The sequence below is a fragment of the Plodia interpunctella genome, chromosome 11, assembly GCF_027563975.2.
Source record: "Plodia interpunctella isolate USDA-ARS_2022_Savannah chromosome 11, ilPloInte3.2, whole genome shotgun sequence".
NCBI lineage: Eukaryota > Metazoa > Arthropoda > Insecta > Lepidoptera > Pyralidae > Plodia > Plodia interpunctella.
Window position 1 is genome coordinate 5,130,228 of NC_071304.1, and position 19,899 is coordinate 5,150,126.

Below are 19,899 nucleotides of genomic sequence, written 5' to 3' on the forward strand. Positions count from 1 at the left end.
TACTGAGAATTTGTTTAATTGTATAAAATAATAGTTTATTAGCTTTTGCTTAAAAATGTACAGAGTTGGTGATAATCGGGATTTTTTTTTCTAGAATTAGTTAATCTCGAGATAGATTTGCTTTAGATTGTTCCATACTCAACTCAAGCAATATTCAACTGATAATGCACATAGACAAATTGCACGTCAAGAGCCGAATGGCGATCACCAAAGGCAGGGTTTTATTGGAAATGTGTACATTAGACCTTTCAAAATTTAAACGTCTTGCATTTGACTTAAGGTCTAAATCTGAACGTTGGCAATGAATTTAAAGTGCACGCGCAGGTCAATCGCACCGAGGTCGTATAGCAACAAAATGTCAAGCAGCCGGATTCTATCTATTGAAGTGTTTCTAAACACTCATTGTACTTGTACAAATAGTTTAAAAACGATATCCATACTTAGCGGCTCAAAGCCGCGAGGGGTTCCGTATGCTTACCTCCAAACTTCAATTGGAAGATGGCACCCCATTATGATGATGATGATGATCTATACTTAAAAAGAACTTAGAAAGATTTCCTTACGTCTAATAATTATGTTCATTGACATCAGCTCCCCATGGCTCCTTGCTCCTTCTTTCGATGATAATAATACAGATATACTTTACAGTAGATTATGTGCATGATCCCTCTTCGTGATCAGTTATCGTGCCGATGCTGCTGATTTTAAACTATAGTATCCTAAACTGTAAATAAGTATAGCTCTCTAAAAAAGAAAATGTAGAAAGTCCAATAATACTGTAACCGTAAAACAAGATAGGTTGCGTATACATTTGGGCACGTTACAACAAGATGTTTACAAAAATGGTAAAAAGAGAAATGAATGTAACGTTTTCTAGCGATGTTGACGATAAAAGGCCAAAAGTTCACATCATTACAGCATGTCAGTATGACGCGTGATTCCATCACTGACCCATCATTACCAACGACAATTTACATAATAACCTTAGCGAATGGCAGTGAAAGATACCCCGATTTCATCGCTTACAAAGCAGAGAAAGAGTCTTATAACAATTGTATTTCGTAGCAGTTTCGTAACAAAAGATACACTTAGAAATTACCTTTACATTTCAAAAATTGGTGTCGCGGTCCCTTTAGTTTAACTAAGTATGTGATGTAGATACGACAAATGTGTTTAATGTAGTATTGTGTAATGCCACCTATTTGTACAATGAGTGAATGAGTCGAAAAGCATTTGTTTTGTTCGTCGCTGTTGTTACGTGGCATCTATCGGTATTCAGTCACTCTTCGCTTGCACAAGTACTATTTCTTTGTTCGTCAAAATGATAACGTAATGCCACAGAAGTAGTGCTATCAAAATTGGAACAAGAGGTTTTCTTAACAACATTAATTTATTATCAAATTTGACAAAAGGTTGTCAATTGCCCACTTCCGTGATTTAGCTTACTCCTTATGCCTAGATGATTGCAATCAATCAAAGCCACCAAATGTTCTTTCATGAAAAGGTGCATAATGTGTGTATTGAAATTATTTATACTGGATCTTTTAATCTGCTGCTATTGCTATTCATCAAAAATTTACACGTAATCGTCTAAAATAACTCTATTCCTCATTTCATCTTTTCCTTTACTCCTTACGTAATACTATTCAGGTGGAATATAATTAATGATCGTAATAACGATTCGTGACAAAGACTTTCTGCTACAGGCCATATTCAGATGAAACATTACTTCATAAATTCCTGGGTTCTGCTTTTATTACTTAGTCTTGTCGAATACAAAATATTTTCGTGGAAATTTTTGTCATACCTGTGACATTTGCCACACGGAATCATAAAAATGACTAACCTTGGATCCGCATTATTTTGAGAGAACGGCAATTGAAATTTTTATATTTGCAAACATATTGTGTAGACCTATTATATATATTTCATCTATCGTGTCGTTTTACATAATGGAATTATTACGGTGTCATCAGTAAATGCCATATATGACACTAGATTATGGTTGGGTTCCGCATCATTTGCGCTCATGTAAACGGCCGAATAGCGTGAGGCCGTCCAATGACATATGAATCAATTTGGTATGCAGAAACATACATGCCACTCAACACCGCATACGGATTGAGAACCCAACACGTGTCTTACAAAAGGAGTGCTACAACTAGTTAATGAAAAAACATCACTACTATTTCTTATAGAAACGGGGCGTGGGAAGATGACAATTTTATCAAAAACACTTTATTTTTTGGGCAGTCGTAAAAAATAGGGCTTCTTTTTATTCATTCCGAGTTCAAATAGCAATTAAAATAATAAAACTGAAGAGGAAATAGATGTGAGGGCTTAATTGACTAATGAATTCTAGTCACAAGTGAAATAAGAGCTAGATGAGGGACGATCATGCTACGATGATAATTACGAGTAAAGAAGGAAAAGATACGACAAAGAGGAAAGTCAAGAATTGATAAAATAACAAAAGTAGTCAAACGAACTGTTGAACTTATTTTCATGAACCGTCATGAACGTTTCTTCGTTGTTTTACCTGCTATTTATCATCAGAATACCAAAGTTGTATATATCTAAACTTTTTCTGCTAGAAAAACTATTTACTATACAATATACAAGGTTGGAGAATAATTGCTCTTTCCAAACGTGACCTCGCATAAAATGTTGTGAAACTTTATACAAAACTATTTTGCGGTACCGTACTAGTACACGTTATAAGAATTTGTTTTGCTACCACTGTGAATATACCATTAACAGTATTGACATACTCGTATAATTGATTATACTTCAATAATTTAATAACTGCTATATATAATAAAATATATAAAATAGTGAAATGATTGTTATCTAAAGTTACCTATAAATAATCGATTTTAACCTTAGTATGCCTGTACAGGATGTAGAAAATATATTCCTCAAACAATAAGTGGATAAGCTTAATATCTACTGTAGCTAGTCATTAAAAAGTTCACATATAATATTCACCAGTAACAAAAACACTTACCTCTATACTGTTGTCGTACGATTCTAACAAAATATTACATTGTTAATTTTAGCAAAATTAAATTTAAACTAGTACTTACAAACTCCAGTTTAAATAGTAGATAATTCGTTAGGATTTGGAATGACGTTCTAAGAAGCAAGACTTAAAAATGTAGCATATCGAATTGCAGCATTCAAATCAAATTAGAGTGGACAAAGCGAGTCGCCTTGGCTGTCGCATGCTCGTGTCGACACCTGGCACTTTCACCTCACTGGATCACGACAATCGCCGCTCTTCGGTGAGACCTAACTTTACATACACTGGGTTGTATACGTACTCGTAATGTATGCATGATAACAACTTATTAACGCATCTTGACCTATTTTAACAAGTGCAAAGGTAAACTGAGCTACTGTAGGATTTAAACTAATTTATACCGTGAACGAACATTGCATTAACTACGTAATCTATCAGGTATTTGAAGTATTAAATAATAGTGACACTACAGTACCTACTAACTAGAAATAAAAAAACTTCTTAAACCAGTCCAACCTGTATTTAATCTGGATCTTCAAAGGGTAGCATTTATAATGATTAGGATGTGTTGAGATCATATTATAACATTCCATTTAAATGAATAATTTTAATCCTGCCTATTATTTCATCTAATAAATTAAATTTCCAATTTAAATCCACATTAAACTAAAGCAAAATAATTATTTCAGACAAATGAATCAGATTCCATGGAATATTAATATTGCAAACCAAAACCAATCGAACTATGAAAATATGAAAATTAAAACAATTGTTTAACGAGTTGAATTGATGTCAAGATTTCGTAAGCTACGACCAACGAGGCATACGTGCCTCGTTGTGGACTTTGCATAGTCATTGGCTTCTTTGTTAACTTTTCATATATATATATATATATATATATATATATATCTCAAGCCCAAACAAAACGTTTTCAAGAGTCTGAAAACCCAACTATTTCAATAGAATTAAATAGTTTTGTAACATTGTAACAGTTGTTTCTGAAATGCACTCGCTTTGAAATAAAATTCGACACACAAAGACATTTTCTATTTACAGATATAGGGATGCTCTTAAAGATTTACAAAGTGAAGACTAAGTCAATCCACTTTCAGTCAGAAGTTTAGTTTCTAATACAGAAGATTTCTTGCTTTGGCGTCAGTCCCGAACCATTAGGATGTTGGAAGGGTGCCAAAGTCGAGGTGCAAGTATATTTGTAAGCAACATTCAAGGAAGTGAGGAATCTGGGAATAGATCGACCGAATGACTTGCCCCTTAATAATTAACAACTGGATTATCTTCCAAAAAGATCAACGCTGATTTGGCATCCGCTCCCTGACATAAACAATTTCGATGTTCAACACGGAAATAAAAGAGAAAGCTGCCAAATGTTTGTTGTCATCATAAAACTTTAATCCGGATCAAGCATTGTTATTAGCAATGAATTCACATCCGTAAGCAGTCGCAATTTTATTTGCGTTTAGTTTTAATATAAAGTGGACTACTAAAAAACTTCATAAATCATTACCGAATAGTTATTTATGGATTAGTAAAGAATCATATAAGTAATGTAGTTTATTAAAGATAAAGCTAATTTTTAGCATGAGAGAAAAGAAACTTAATCATAAAATAATAAAAGACCGAATTTAAACTTCATTCAAAATTGAGCTAAGTAAATTTAGAATAATATGAAAAACATATTTCGATTAAAAGATAGAACTTGTCTAGAAAGTCAAGATACAAATAAGCAAGACCTGTATGCTAAGTATCACACAATGCCGTAGTACGGATGCATTGTAGGCAGTTCCCACAAACAGTGGCGCACGCGCAGCGACAACAGTTTCGCAAGGCGATATTGACCGACAAACCAAGTTTTGGAGGACACCTCTGTTTACACCTTACATTTCGCTTACGCCATGTATGAAAAGTATGAAACTACTTCATTGAGTTAAATAGTAAAGACCCCGTGCCGGTTTCGACTTACATATGCGCTACTCGTTAAAAAAAGTTTTTTACCGATAACTACCGACAGCTAAGAAAGTTTTAAAGATATATATATTCAAAAATGTGTATGTAAACGAATCACAATGACCATGACCACACAAGAAATGTTTGAACACTATTTCCTATTGCATAAGAACCAATACAATAAACATCCAATACTGTAGAACATTACTACGAATGAGACCGCGCCGACGGCTACATGTATTCAAACAAGACCCAGTACAAAAAAGTGTTCATAGCTAAGGATAAATGTTGTGCTCACAACAATGCGGCTGGTCTTTCGAGTTTCAAAAGATACAATATTACGATCATAGATATGGTTACGATACAGAAAGACACAATTTTAAAAATTTTAAAAATTATAAGTCGTTTAAATCTTATTTCATTATTTAGTATATTTACCCAATACTTATTTGGTCGTATATCAAAACGGTTATGTATGCAAGGAAAATTTTTAGTAAGATTGTTTTTATTTGATCAGCAATAGCAGTGGTACAACAAGTAAACATACAATTGAAATGAACAACAAAACTCTGAAAACAGCAAAGGAAATACACGAAATATATATTTTTAAAGAACTAGGTGTAAATTTATCATCCCAAAGGAAAGACAGGTTAACCACGAGTTAAAATACACAGTAACGAATGTACCCTCAATTCTCATGCGATCTGAGCTCGACTCGATGCAATACAAAGAGCAGTATCGGAGGCGGGCCACATCTACCAACTAGACATAAAACAAGTCTGTACAAATGTATAGAACGTGTGTGAAAATTAAGTTTAATCTTACATTTTTATTGAACAACATCTTTCTTATGTGGAGTGTTTTCCATTATCTAATTTCGGCTATATATTTCGGACTTGACTATTTTCTAATACAATAGAATTCTTCTCTTCTTTTTGGTTTATTATATCTTGCTGCTCTTCTTGGGTGTCCGGTTATTCATCTAACTCATTTTCTGCTTCAGTTTAGAATTTATAACATAGCATCACATAACATATCATGTCTACTTCTGCTCCATAACAATTTAAAGCAATTCTGTATTCACCTTATTTTGTAGTACAGTACCGACCCACACTACACGGATCTTGTTAATATGTAGGACACACAAGACACTGCGTGAAGTTCGATTTTGCGATCTATTCATTCGATTCATACGAAAGTACGCGTAGGATTTCCATTTTTTTTAAAGCGATGTATTTTTTATTATTTATTTTATTTTCAGAAAGTGAAACGTTATTGTAAAGAAATTGATCAAGTTTACGTTGCATCGTTTTATCTATCGTTGCATCGTCTAATTGCAAATACTGAGACAAGTTTCGAAAACGGCTGATGATATTAGATATTAGGATAATGTGATAATCGTGATCTTCATGATCGATGAACATTAAAAGACCCACTTTTACCACGCTTATAGCAATAATAAGTACATGACAAATAGAAAACTGATTCAGGTATAATCATAACGTGGCAAATTAAGTAATTAGGCAGTCATTTAAAGAAGATATTAAATAATTAATTTAATATTTTAAAAACAATTTGTTCCTTATCAATTAGGCTATGTTTATTTATTAATACATTTATCGCTTTCGAGGGAACGTTTCTGGTTGTCTTTTTTTAAAGAAATTGTTATTAATGACACTTAAATTTATTTTATTCCAAACTTAATATCGGTAATATTAATTAATGAAATTGTATAAGTATAGGTAGTAATTGTATAGTCATGATTTAATTCTAACATAAAATTTAGGAATTAAGTACGGATCTTAGCCTATCATTAATTTTATTTCATTTATTTTAATTTCTTTTCTGTGACACAAAATTTTCATTTGGGTGTATTAATCATATTATTTAACAAACTGAGTAAAACAGGCCTGTTTCAGCCAGATAGCCTAGAAGCCTGTTCAAACTAGTCATTGAGTTTTTATACCCGTGGCAATCTAAGACAAGCCCACATACGCCACTTTCCATCACATGGCCGCCAAGGAAACCTGTTCCACTACACAACACTTATTACTTTAATGAACACAACACCCGTTTATTATGTGAAGGTTGTGTCTTTTTGTCAAATTTCGCCATTAGCCATTTCGCCTACCAAAATGACGAATCCTATTCTTTAACTGTGAAATCTTTCAACGAATTGACAAAATTCATTGAATCAATATGAACATTTAGAAATGTTTATCATTACTACTTACACATACATTGCACAAATCAAAATGTTTGTGCTAGTAGAAAAAATAACAAATCCGTGTGTTCAATACGACGAATAGCGACATAAACTAACTCGGATAGATACAATTTAAAAATCTTTTGGGTCGCAAAGCAGGTAGAAACGGAGGATCATTTTTTTTTTAAACTACGAGTATAATACGATCACAAAATTCAATCGTAGCATTCAACAAAATGAAATTCACCACTAGTTTTGCAGAGGATTTGTAAAACTCAGCTAAAATCCTCGATTGTTATCTAACCTTACTAAAACCAGTAGTTTTACATTCAATATCATTAAAAAAAAACATTTTGCGTCCTTGTTACATGTAAGACAATCGCTTACATAACGAGTCCGTCCTCAGGCGAGTCAGCAAGTGGAGCGTGACCGAAACTATTACAATTAAGTACAATTATTGCGCTAAAATATAAGATGACATGAATATACTCGAAGGTAGGTATATAATAGCCGTTTCGGTGATGAAGAAAATTGTTTTAATTACCTGTCCGTAAATATAACTTTAATAGCTGTTACCCGCGGCTCCGCCCGCCTCTCAGCTCCTCACTCACTTCACTTTTCACCTTACTCCGTTTTAACATGAAAGAAGGACAAACAAACACACTTTCATATTTATATGTATATATAGTGTGGATATCATTAATAAAATTAAATTATTATGTTTGCCGATGAAATTACACTGAGAATAAATGATTTATTCTATCACCCCACGTCATTCTGTCCCATAAATTAGGTATCGTTTTGGTTGACTTACGTCTATACCTGTTTTCTTTTTAATTTGTCATGTTCAGGCGCCTTTCTAATACTATATTTGTTTCTTCTTATTTCTATATATATTTAAAACTTTTCCTACCCACTATTGACCCCAATTTATTACTTAAGTATAAACAAAATTAAAATTCATAAACTTTCATTCTCAAGGTCACATACAGTCCGTCCCACTTTTCAAAGTAACTTTCTGTGTGCTATTGAAAACATTTTGTGTAATGTATGTGTATGTATTGTAGGGTATGTTACTTTATAATTACAGTAAATTATAGCACGCAGTTATTTTTTACGACAACGACGCGTTCTGTTTTTACTTTTTCGTGTTTTGTATTGTACGGAATCCTAAAATTATGTTTGATTACGTGAATAATTGTTAACTCATATATATATACTTTTATAAATCTATCGGTTTATTTTAATATACAAATAAATAATTTCATCACAAAGGTATGTCCACACAAAAGACTTCAACGAATCTATTTTCGTTGTATCGTACGCAAAAACGCTACAAAACCGTGATGCTGTAGACATTGTATTCTACATTATGTTTATTATGTAGAATACAATGTCTACAGCATCACCTCCTTCTTGTGCTCCTTCCATAGTGCGATAGGTACATCTTTCTCTAACTCCGCGAATACTAACTGTTGAACGAAATGGTTGAAAAGCCGACAAAACTCAGGAATTCTTTATGATTTTAATGATTATCTTACCTGAGAGGAATCGGTTGAAAGGGGAAGCGATGTGTAGGGGGATGTGGCGCTATGAGGGGTGCTGGTGGGTGCACGGAAACGGGCACTGGCACTGGATGCGCCTGCGGCGGTAGTGCGCCGTGCGGTGGCAGAGCTCCGTGCGGTGGCAGCGCCCCGTGCGGCGGCATCGCCCCGTGCGGCAGCCCTCCGTGCACCGCCAGCCCGGCATGGTGCGGTAGCGTGCTGTACGGCGGCGGAGGCACGCTCTCAGCCAGCTCGGGCACGCGCGGTGCCCGCGCCCGCCTTGTCCGCCGTCGCCGTGCCGGCTCTTCTGTTTGGCACTCCGCGCTGACTACACTCCTTTCTCTCTCCGTCTGCACCGCACTGTTCACATTACAACCAGAAGTCGTATCCTGCACTTGCACTATGTTCACATTTTGTCGACTCGGTTCCCCGGGTACACGGACCGAGACCGAATCGGACTTGCGCAGCGGGGCGGGCGCCGGCACTGGCAGCCGCATCTCGTGGCGGAAAGTAGCGCGGTACGACGCGCGCGCATGTCGACCGCCGTTCGGCGACTGGGGCGCGCATGAGGCCGAAGCCCCCCCGCCGAAGCCGCTCGCCAGGGCTCCATCGGTGTGAGAGCGCGCGAGGGGCGGCGAGCGGCACTCGTACGGCTGCCAGAGGAGCGTAGAGAGCGCCTCGGCGGCGGACAGCGGCGGCGGCCCGACGCCGGCGCCGCTCATCTCGCCACAGCACTACGCTGCCGCGCCAGCGCCGTCACCCGCCATCCGCCTCCGCTTGCACCTGGAAATTCGATACCATCAGCTAACCGAACTAATCTTGTAAGGCAAAGAGGATCATATCATACTAGACGGAAGTCACTGATATGTGATATTAACATGCACACCGTTGACTGTAATATTACAAATACTTATGTATGTTATATTTTCTTTAAATCGAAACTAAACTAATATAAGTATGACAGGCACACTAGGGGCCAGGAGCGAAGTTTATGCGGTACCTACTTATTAGCCGTGTTAGATTTACAGGGACCCTCGACAGATGACATTGTATAAATTGGTAAAAGAACACATGGTAATTGTGCTGATGAGCTTGAAGGTAAACGCCTACAATGATGTTTTCAACCAATAATTTGTAATTCTTACCTATGTAGAAAAGGGAATATTTTGTATTTTAAGACAGAAATTAAGACAAGTTTCCAATTGTAATAAAAATAGTTATTATAATAGAAAAATTAACTGCCTTATTTAATCGGAGTGCGATAAAGTCATTTAACAGCTTAACTTGCCGAGTCTATCCCGGGACGGAACATTTGCATAAGTAGCCGCTTGCTTACTCTACTCTTGTTTAATGATGCATCTACTGCTTTCAAAACTTCACAATATATAAAAATATAATTAATATTATAAATTTCTAAAGTTGTTTACAACTTTAGAGATTTATAATATTAATTATATTTTTTCTATTGAATTGAAATAATAAAATATCTTACATGTTTCAGACGAACATTTTCTTCTTATAGCAATTTTTATTATTCTTACATATTTACTTATATATTCAAAAAATTTACGGTTTCCCACGGTAGAATGAAATGTAACTTATGTCCTTCTCCGTATTAAATTTCTCAACTATATGTTTACGAAATTTCAAGAAGTTAAGTTTCAAGAAGTTGAGTAGATTAAGTTTGAAGAGGTAAGAAAATGACAAAAATACAAACATATTTATATGACAAATTTAAATGACTAAAATACTTAATTCCCACATAACCCTAACCGTACTTTGGTAATTTTGAAATAAAGACGAATAAATAAGAAGAGAATTGATAATTGTAGACGATTAAAGAAAACTGCCACAACAAGTTGCAAATAGGAGAGGAAGAATGGTTGGCCTTTGATACAACACATTTACACCGTGATTTAATAAAACAGCGTCTTTACATTTTGACGAAAAAATAATAATGAAGACTTATTTACATTTACAATAATGAAGACCGTTTTTACTAATGATTTTTTACACCGACGGCCGTGTGGCAAATCTGAAGCACAGATTATATAAAACCATACCTAAAGCAAGCTAAACCTAATATTACAACAGATCCTCGCCGTAAAGCCTGGGACAAGCGCAGCGCTTTATGAAATTTTAATATCGCCAGTAACAAAGCTTCGGTAAGTCGCTAGACGTCGGCCAGACCTAGTTTTCGACCAAGATTCTCCACTTTATTGATAACATTTCTAGACAGATTTAGAATCCTTACATTTTCGTTGTGGAAATTACTTCGAGCTTTTTAACTTGAAGTAATATAAAGCTAGCTTTTGCCCGCGGTTTCGCACGCGTTTCAGTTCTTAAAATGAATCGAAGTAAAATTTCAATTCTTTTATCGCGTATTCTAAAACTGATAAAATGTATTCATTACTATGATTAAAATTCCTATTTTTGGTATCTAAAGTTCAATTCTCTGTTTTCCGCTACGATTTCCACTACGTGTCTCGTTCCGAAACTTGTCTTGTCCCGTTTCCTGCAAATAGTCCCATGTCGTTTAACGCAACGTGCTTTATCCTATTTCCCGCTACGTGTCCCATTCCCACTTCCCGTAACGCGTGCCGAATATTTCATGGACATCTCTTCAAAAATAATAAAGTTTTGCATAAATTTCCACCTCTACCAAAAATGACGATGCTTCATACAAACTTGCAACCTATAAGGATGTAATAATTTTCAAAATCTAATTAATGCATTTTTATTTTTTACCAACTACAAGTTTAAATTAAAAAGTTTCGTGTCTCTCACTTCAAAAATGACGATGTTTCATAGAAACTTACAACCCTGTATGTAATTTTCAAAATCGAATTAATGTATTCTTTTTTTTACCAGCTACAAATTTAAATAAAAAATTTCATGTATCTCGCTTTTTTCGCTTTTGTATATATAGATTACTAGAAAGCGGTTTAGTGGAGGTTCCACTTAAACATGCTGTTTCTACTTTTTAAATATTACTAATTTATGATGTCACACCACCACTAAGTAGGTAAGTTAATGGAAAATTACTGGAGAATTTCCATATTCCGTTATCGTTATATGTAACATGATTAATTAAATTGCTTTTAAGTGGAACTTTAGCAACTATTGGCAGCATGCGAATTTTGGTAATTTCATGATTTCCTGGAAATTTTCAGGTCCACTAAAGTTACTACAGTCAACCGAATTTCAAGTCATCCTGCATGTATTTATTTTAAGTTCAAAGCCACAACCTAATAATAAAACTACATTAAAAATTTAAGAAATTACCGACTTAAAAGTTACTGGCATCTCTCATTTGCTAGAAAAGAGCTGAAGATCTCCAAACGACTGAACGGACATTTTCCAATCATAGCTACACTCTCGACTAAATTCTCCTTCAATTAAAATAAACTAAATCAAAATCGGTTCAGCCGTTTGGCTGCTACGATGCCACGGACAGACATACCTATACACACACGTTAAACTTAGAACTTTTCTCCGTCTGTCGTCGGGGTTTAAATAATCATAGTTATGAGGTTCATAGATAAAACTTGTCCAAATGTGAAAAATACGTAAATATGGCAGATATTATATTATGATAAGATATTTTTTTGTATAATTCAGCGCCTTACCAAATGGTCTATCTTTCTACAACATTATTGGATACATAAACTTGCAAGGTGCATCTTCCCTCCAGAAGACAATTTAAAGCATGTTAGTCATCAAAGGTCACAACAGGAGACATCTGTTGCATTAGCGGCTGTCGGGAGATCAGTCCGGACTAGTGAAACCTCGAGCCTCAATCCACTTTCACCAAGGCTGCGCTGGCGCCGGTCGAAGCGCCTCCCACTTCATTATATTCATAGTAAATGTTTACATAATAATACAAAAATATTTTAATAGAGAATTTAAAATACTTTATCCATTTTTCTATTAGACTTCTGCAATCTAGGGTAATAACCGGGATTCAATTAAATAATTAAACCCTAAAGTTTGGGTTTCGCTCCATGAGAATACTTAAATGAAATAAATCCAATGTCTCAAGTAGGACCAAATTCAATAGGACACTGTATGCAGAATTGTTACTTCTACATCGATGCCGAAGCATGAACACCTTTATCAAAGACATGGTTCTAGTAGTGAAAGAAATAAGAAAGAGTTAGCCTACTAATATTACTATATACTATCCTGTACTATAAAATCATAGAAGAAAATAAATACAGAGGTAGGAATATTACGTAATACACGATTATGGTTTAACCTCACGGTACTTTCGTTTTGGCGACGCTATGAATTGAGATCATTTGTCATGTGCTTATTCCGCACGGATGTAATTAGAATTTAAACAATTCAGATTTGTTATTTGGATTAATTTTATTATATAATTCCTGAGAAACTCTTTATAACTTGTCACATATAAAGCTCTGCAAAGCAGTACAAATAATCAAGTCAAAAATGTTTTTCTAATAGTTAAAACATAGTTTAATTTCGTAACTTAGATAGAAATCAACGGATTTTTCGATTTCACGGGAAATGAGGATCCAATCAATGCACAATCTATTTGTATTAACGTAATTATTAAGACATATTATTTGTCGTATAAATAATGTACTACTGGCTCACTGGTCGACTTGATTCATGCCGCGAGTGACTTTATGATGAAGAAATGAAAAAAGAAGCAGTTTTTTGTGTCTATTGCAATTACTCTGATTGGAATATAATTATATTGTTTCTTTTGAGACAGTAACACGAAAGTGGCCAATTCTGTAAACCACCAGCTCGTACCCAAGCTGGTCAACTGGCAACTTTCTCTGAAGGTCGTTGTCTGTGAGCGACTTATTTCTTTCGTCAATTTGCCCTATGACTATATCACTCTCTCAGTGACTTGGCACTATAAAGTAATGTAATTTTAATGGCGTCGTACTGAAAACAGTTCGTTGAAAGTCAATGATTTTATTTACCTAATTTTATCTATTTTTTTTTAAATAAATTATCTTTACAGAGATATCAATAGGCAATGAATGATACAGTAGTTGAAATGTTAATATTGTCGATTGCTGTATATAACAAATATTGTAATAGTGCTACCCGCGACCAATCGATATGTCATCAATCGTTTGCTTGCATATACGTATTTAAACGTCCGTATAATCAAAGTCTGTGTCTGCTATAAATTAATCTTCGTTTATGTCGATGTGATGTTTCGTATCGCACCGTAAACGTATTATCTTACCATTGTCCGTGTGTCCTCTAGCAATCCATCCTCGTGAGTAAATAGAATCCCTACTCACACACACTTCAAACGCACTTCAATTTCCCCAAAATACTCAGAGGGCAAGAATACACGACCTGGTTAGCAAACAAGAGCAATAATACTAAAAGGTTCGACCGAATTTTAGGAATAACACCCAAAATACACAGTAACTTTCGTTACCCTTCCCAATTGCCAAATTTTATTTACTTTCGCATTCTGACATCTCATGGAATGTTGGACGGAATAACAAAAGTTAGCAATTTAGCATACTAATAAATAATGCAATTTGTAAATAATCGGATATCATTATTTACAAACACCCTCGCAACGACCGCATTATTTTTTGCAGGGTTTTATTCAGAAATGTATTTAAACCGTTCAACCTTGTAGTAGAATTCACAAGTAAAACAGAAAATATGTTAGAAAGGTTAATTGTGTTATACATGCTAACACTTACACAAGATATCATTTTTGACATCAGTACTAGTACAGTTCATTTTCACATGAAATAAAATAAGTACGGAGAGCTCCCTTTGTGCGATATGAAACAACAATGGCGGCGCCGGAACTTGGAATAAAAATGAAAGTGGATTCGCCTGTTATTTTTATAAACCCGACAATCTTGTTTCTTTCTGTTCCGTTCTCATTAGCATACGACCGCACTGTCCAAGAGGCACTCCGCAGTCAGTTCTAGAGCGGAACTCCTAACGCGATTTACGAGAATAAGCCATTGTGAAAGATCTCATAAAACTCCTGAAAACAAAATTAAGTTACGTCCTCTTGTTAGCTTCTCGCAGTTCCATAATTGCTTCACACTGATTTGTACTGAAACCACAAGAGATGAGCTCTTGTTTAAAAATATATATTAAGTATTTAAAATATTTTCATTAAAATAATATAAACATTATATAAATAACTTGAAATAGGTAACAGTAGTTACATAAAATAATACTATCATGTCTCACTTGAAATATTTTTCTAATATTATAGAAAAATAATTGTTTCGAGTTTCAATAAACCAGCTGATAAGTCTTTGAATGATTAATCAAAAATTAGAGGCCGAGAGAGGGTTTTAGTAAAAGTGAAAACTGGCAATTGTTGTATTTCATTGGGAAAATAATTTACACATATAAGTATGCAATATATCGTGTTACATGACATGTTACAATTCTTATTTCCTTTGCAATTCTGAATATTCCAACGAATCCATAATGTCCTGTGATTCTGTTATATAATCCACGAAGCTGTGGTGTGTCGACTGTGGTTAATCTGACTTAAGTTCTTACGCAACGGCTGTATGTATATCTAGTATGGTTTTATCAACTCATTGACTGGACTATAGATAGTTTTATAATATACAGATTGTACCCAGAAGCTAAAAATACTTATAAAATTTGATATAAGAGTAATTCGAGGAGACACGTGAAATATTAAATTTGTAACGAGCCGTTACTGCGACAACTTTTTCATTTCATTATTGAGCCGAATCTCGCTTTCGTGTATTTTTACGATGATAAGTACTTTAAACTTTGCTTATTCGCTTTAGACATATATTATACGCCTAATTTTCTTCTAAAAACAAATATCAAAATAAAGTATTGTAATGTTTAGTCAAAATTTCAGAGAAAACAACATTTCAGTACACTATGAGGTGTGTAGGATGTACAGTCGGGGACAGACAAACCTGACACCCACTCAAGTCACTTATTAATAAATATTTATTAACTTATACTTTTCCGGGGCAGGTTCATCAGCCCCCAACTGTAAATTATCATAGCAGACAGGGAGAAATCAATTCTGGGTATTGTCCCTTTTTCCGTCTAGCTCGAAGACATACAAAAGTTCATTATCTCACATGTAACTTTACGTAATAAGAAAGTAGGGTATGACCGGACGTGGTTCTGGGCACAATCAAATTAGAGAACATTATTTGATTACGCAGAGCGTGCGTCTGCGATGCACGCCTCAACAGATTCAATTATTAGCGAATTGATTAGATATCTGCCTGGCTGTGGTGGTCTCATCTTGTGAGCTGATTACATTGATACAAACGATTTGCTTTGATTCTGTTCTTATTTCACTAGATTCTCACACATTATCTGGTTGGTATGAGGTAAGATTTCGTAGTGAGTTTGCTCGATGGTGAACATTTCATGTCTTGTCTAAAATCAATTTTTTGTCATTTTTTCAAAGCCTACGTTGTTTGAAATTTTCGTAATAGGTTAACTATACATATTATATAATACTTCCAGTAGTTGATGAGGGCCCAAATTTGTTCGCTCAAGGGCCTTTGGGGTTCCAGCTACGCCACTGAGCGCAGGTACAAGTAAAGCCATCAAGCACAGTCGGGGTGCATAAATAATTTGGCGGGCAATCCAGCCCTTGTTTGCATGCGGATTATCATATTAAAAGGATATCAGGACAGCTTCATCCGATACGGATAAACATCCGAACCAAATAGTGACCTTTATTTGCACCATTTTACGGTTGAGGTGATGTGTGATACCTGTCTTTTCTGTCCGACCAACCGAGACAGACCAACTATTTTTTATTTTCAACTGAACAACTTTTCATTTATTTAAAACTTTATTCGACAAATATTAGTTTATTGTAATAATAATAACAAATTCATTATCCACTAATCAATCAATATAGACAAAATATAGAGATAGCAAGGTGGTGCGAAAAGTGCCCCAAATACATAGAAAGCTTTTACAGCTTTATACTAGTAAGAACTCGAGGCCAGTTTTAATTACACTTAATATCTTTAACTACAACAAAATGACCGAATGGTTTGCCAAGGATTAGCTCCTGAAGAAACTCTTCATTACATTTTAACCCCTAATTTATACTTACTAGTATTTTTCAATACTAGTATTTTTGTAATGAAATTATCTCACTACCTGTGTTTCCTTTACTACTGTATAGACCGCATACCTACCTCTATTGAACAGGAACAAAAAGAAATAACACATGCAAATGAATATATGTAAATATATTAGGAAATATTAATGATTTCCTTCACAACAAGCGTAATAGGAAAACTCGAGGCCTCCCTTCATACCGATATACTCGTAGAGTTCATTGTGGGCAGGTACCTATTCCGTTTTGCGCACCATTAGTATAGCTCTAAGCTGGCCTGTTTAGAGCACCTACCAATTCCTTTTTCAAGTTCTATTTTCTCCAATATTTCAACGACTCGAATGTAAACCCATCATTTATTAGATTAATCGTTCGGTGATTTTCTTCTTCGAATCAGCATTTTTTTTACTCTTCAAATAAATTACGACTAGTCAATGAAAATGGAGTCTATTTTCATTGACTCAGTAATTGCTAGTCGATGTAAATGAAATAGATGGGGATTTGCTAAAAGGGATTGTACAAGAAAAAAATACATTGGATCTCTAAAACGAATAAGAGCTATTGAAGTGGAAGCTATTAGAATTGATGCATTAAATGGAATACCTCAAAGTTAATAAGTTGACAAACTCCGAGCAGAACTCACATCTGAAATCCAGCTATTTTACATTAGTATACGGCTTTCCGTTCCTATTCACTAAATCGTACAAAGCGGAATGCTAATTACGAGTACAAATGATGCCAGTGAATTTGAAATAAAAGGCATAGAAGAGTCATGTATACTGTCTTATTTGACACTCGTAAAAAGTATGTTCTTCTTCATAGTCGTATTCCTCGTGGCTGAGAGTCGAGCGGTTTGCCATTGCCTTCTCTATTTCAAACACAGGTTAATAAATCAACCAATGTGCAGGTTTCCTCACGACGTTTTCCTTCGCCGTAAGCAAGTGGTGATCGATAAAAACTACTATAACATCGACAATCATTCGCCAAAATGATCCATATCTTCACAGGCACTTTTGTGTATGCACTACTGCTGAGTGGACAACTAAACTAACGCGTCCATAGGTATATCTTTTATCTCATTTTGTTAGAATCTTTACATGGGCTTTGACGTTCTATGGCTTGGAGGAAACCAAATTATTAGAATTTCTTTCTAAATTCCATTTTATAATATACTTGTATTGTATTTTCAAGGAATTTTTCCAATATCATCTAGTTCGAAAAGCGTTTTGCATATTTAAACAATGGCTTGATACAGACAACTGTGTCTGGGTATAGTCTCATTCCGAACAAACAAAGTAGACTTACTCGAACACAAGACGAGCCGCAACGATTCCCGGGAAGATATCCCACAGGGATTTGCAACTCTCAGAGAACCGAAATTCCACATGTCTACGATTAATCACACCTATTTAGAGAATATAAACATTTAGAACATGTGTGAACCAAGAAGAAACCTTCGATATAAATAAAAATATTTCGTGGTATTTGTTTAAATTTTGCATAACTAGGTAGGTACATAATAAAGTAGTGAAACAGGCCCTAATTATAATTAGCTCTGGATCAACCTACAAATACCACCTATAAAAATACTTCAAACTATGCACCTATGCGGTTATATGACAAGAGTTTAGGTAGATAAAGTGTGACGAGGGAACAAAGAGAAACACAAACTCGCGCATTTATAACATTAATATAATGATTTAGTATTGCAAGACACAGGCAAAGCGAAATTATATATATTCTTCATAAATGCATCACTTTGTAAATGCCCTTAGCAGAAATGCCACCGCAACGCTTTGTAGAAAAGAAGCACTTAATTTTTAGAACAACAACGTTGCTATTTAATTAATCTAGGCGCTAGTTTCAATGAGTTACAGTGACGTGATTTATTCGTTTAATGAAAGTATAATATGAGAAGGTTATATCTTACTAAGATATAATGATGCCTTACTTTTGTATGAGATGGTTTTTGTACCATTAAAAATATCGGACTTAGATAAAGGTGGAAGGATCAGTAGGTACCGTAGACCTGGGGAATAATTAAGTTAGCTACAGATCCAAGTAAAACAAGAAAGTTGCTCCGCACACCGGAGAAAACTTTGGGCGGATTTAATTTACCCAGATTTCTGTCTAGTCCAGTTTATTCCAATTTAAACACCTGACACGAAGATAATTCTCTTATTTACCTATCTTATCTTATTTTGTATAGGTATGGTCTCCGATACATAGGATCGATTTTATGGAGTTGTCTATTCCAAAAATACCTAGCCAGTAGCTAGCCCAAAGCTATGTCCATGGCATGTAAGGTATATTCCGGATGTATTTTACAAACCCTTACCCATTCTGGTTTTCGGATGTACCTAGACATCAAAAAAGTGTACCTAGTCTACGTTTGAATTCGGGTCTTCAACAAGGTATATCTATTTCATATTTTATCAAAAACTGGAAAAGCATTATGCTTTTCCAGATAGAAAGACAGACTTTCGCATTTATTATATTATTATAATATGATTACGGCTACTAATAGCTGAAAATAAATTTGACGTTAATGAAGTAGTTAGAAAAAATCGAGTAACTAGTAGTAGAAGTATTATCATTTCAGTTACACAACGGATATATTTTAAAGTTAAAGAAAATATGCTATTACGAAACATATAGGAAATATTTTACAAATTCCATCCCAATCCTATCGTGAAGGAAAATTCTCATAGCAAAATGCGGGATGTGAGAAATCAGGTGAAATATCAATCGTAGGTGCAGATATACCTTCTACCGTCTGAGATTCTTTTTAGATCCTTCTGGATCTACGAAGAATATTATATAGTTAGATAACGCTGCTGCTATGTACCTATATATATAATATGCAGCAGCAGCACTATCTAGATTGGTTAATTACACAATAGAATTCAGCCTTTCAATTAAATGTCTAGTTCGATTGAAGCGTAACAATGTGAACTACTTCCAGCTAAAGTTACCAACTCCTCTATCGACATCGCAAATTCACTCTCGATTTGATTCTGGACTGCGAATGCTTCAAACTGGTTATTCT

At 34.9% G+C, this 19,899-nt stretch overlaps 1 protein-coding gene across 1 annotated transcript in view; it reads right to left on the reverse strand.

Moving 5' to 3' along the window:
• The window catches only part of LOC128673602 (uncharacterized protein), a 99,463-nt gene that overhangs the window by 61,778 nt on the left and 17,786 nt on the right, over positions 1-19,899 (reverse strand). Inside the window, exon 2 of the mRNA XM_053751556.1 lies at positions 8,735-9,520. Coding sequence (XP_053607531.1) covers positions 8,735-9,459 — 725 coding nt within the window. The 5' untranslated portion in view covers positions 9,460-9,520. The remainder of the gene's footprint in view (positions 1-8,734; positions 9,521-19,899) is intronic.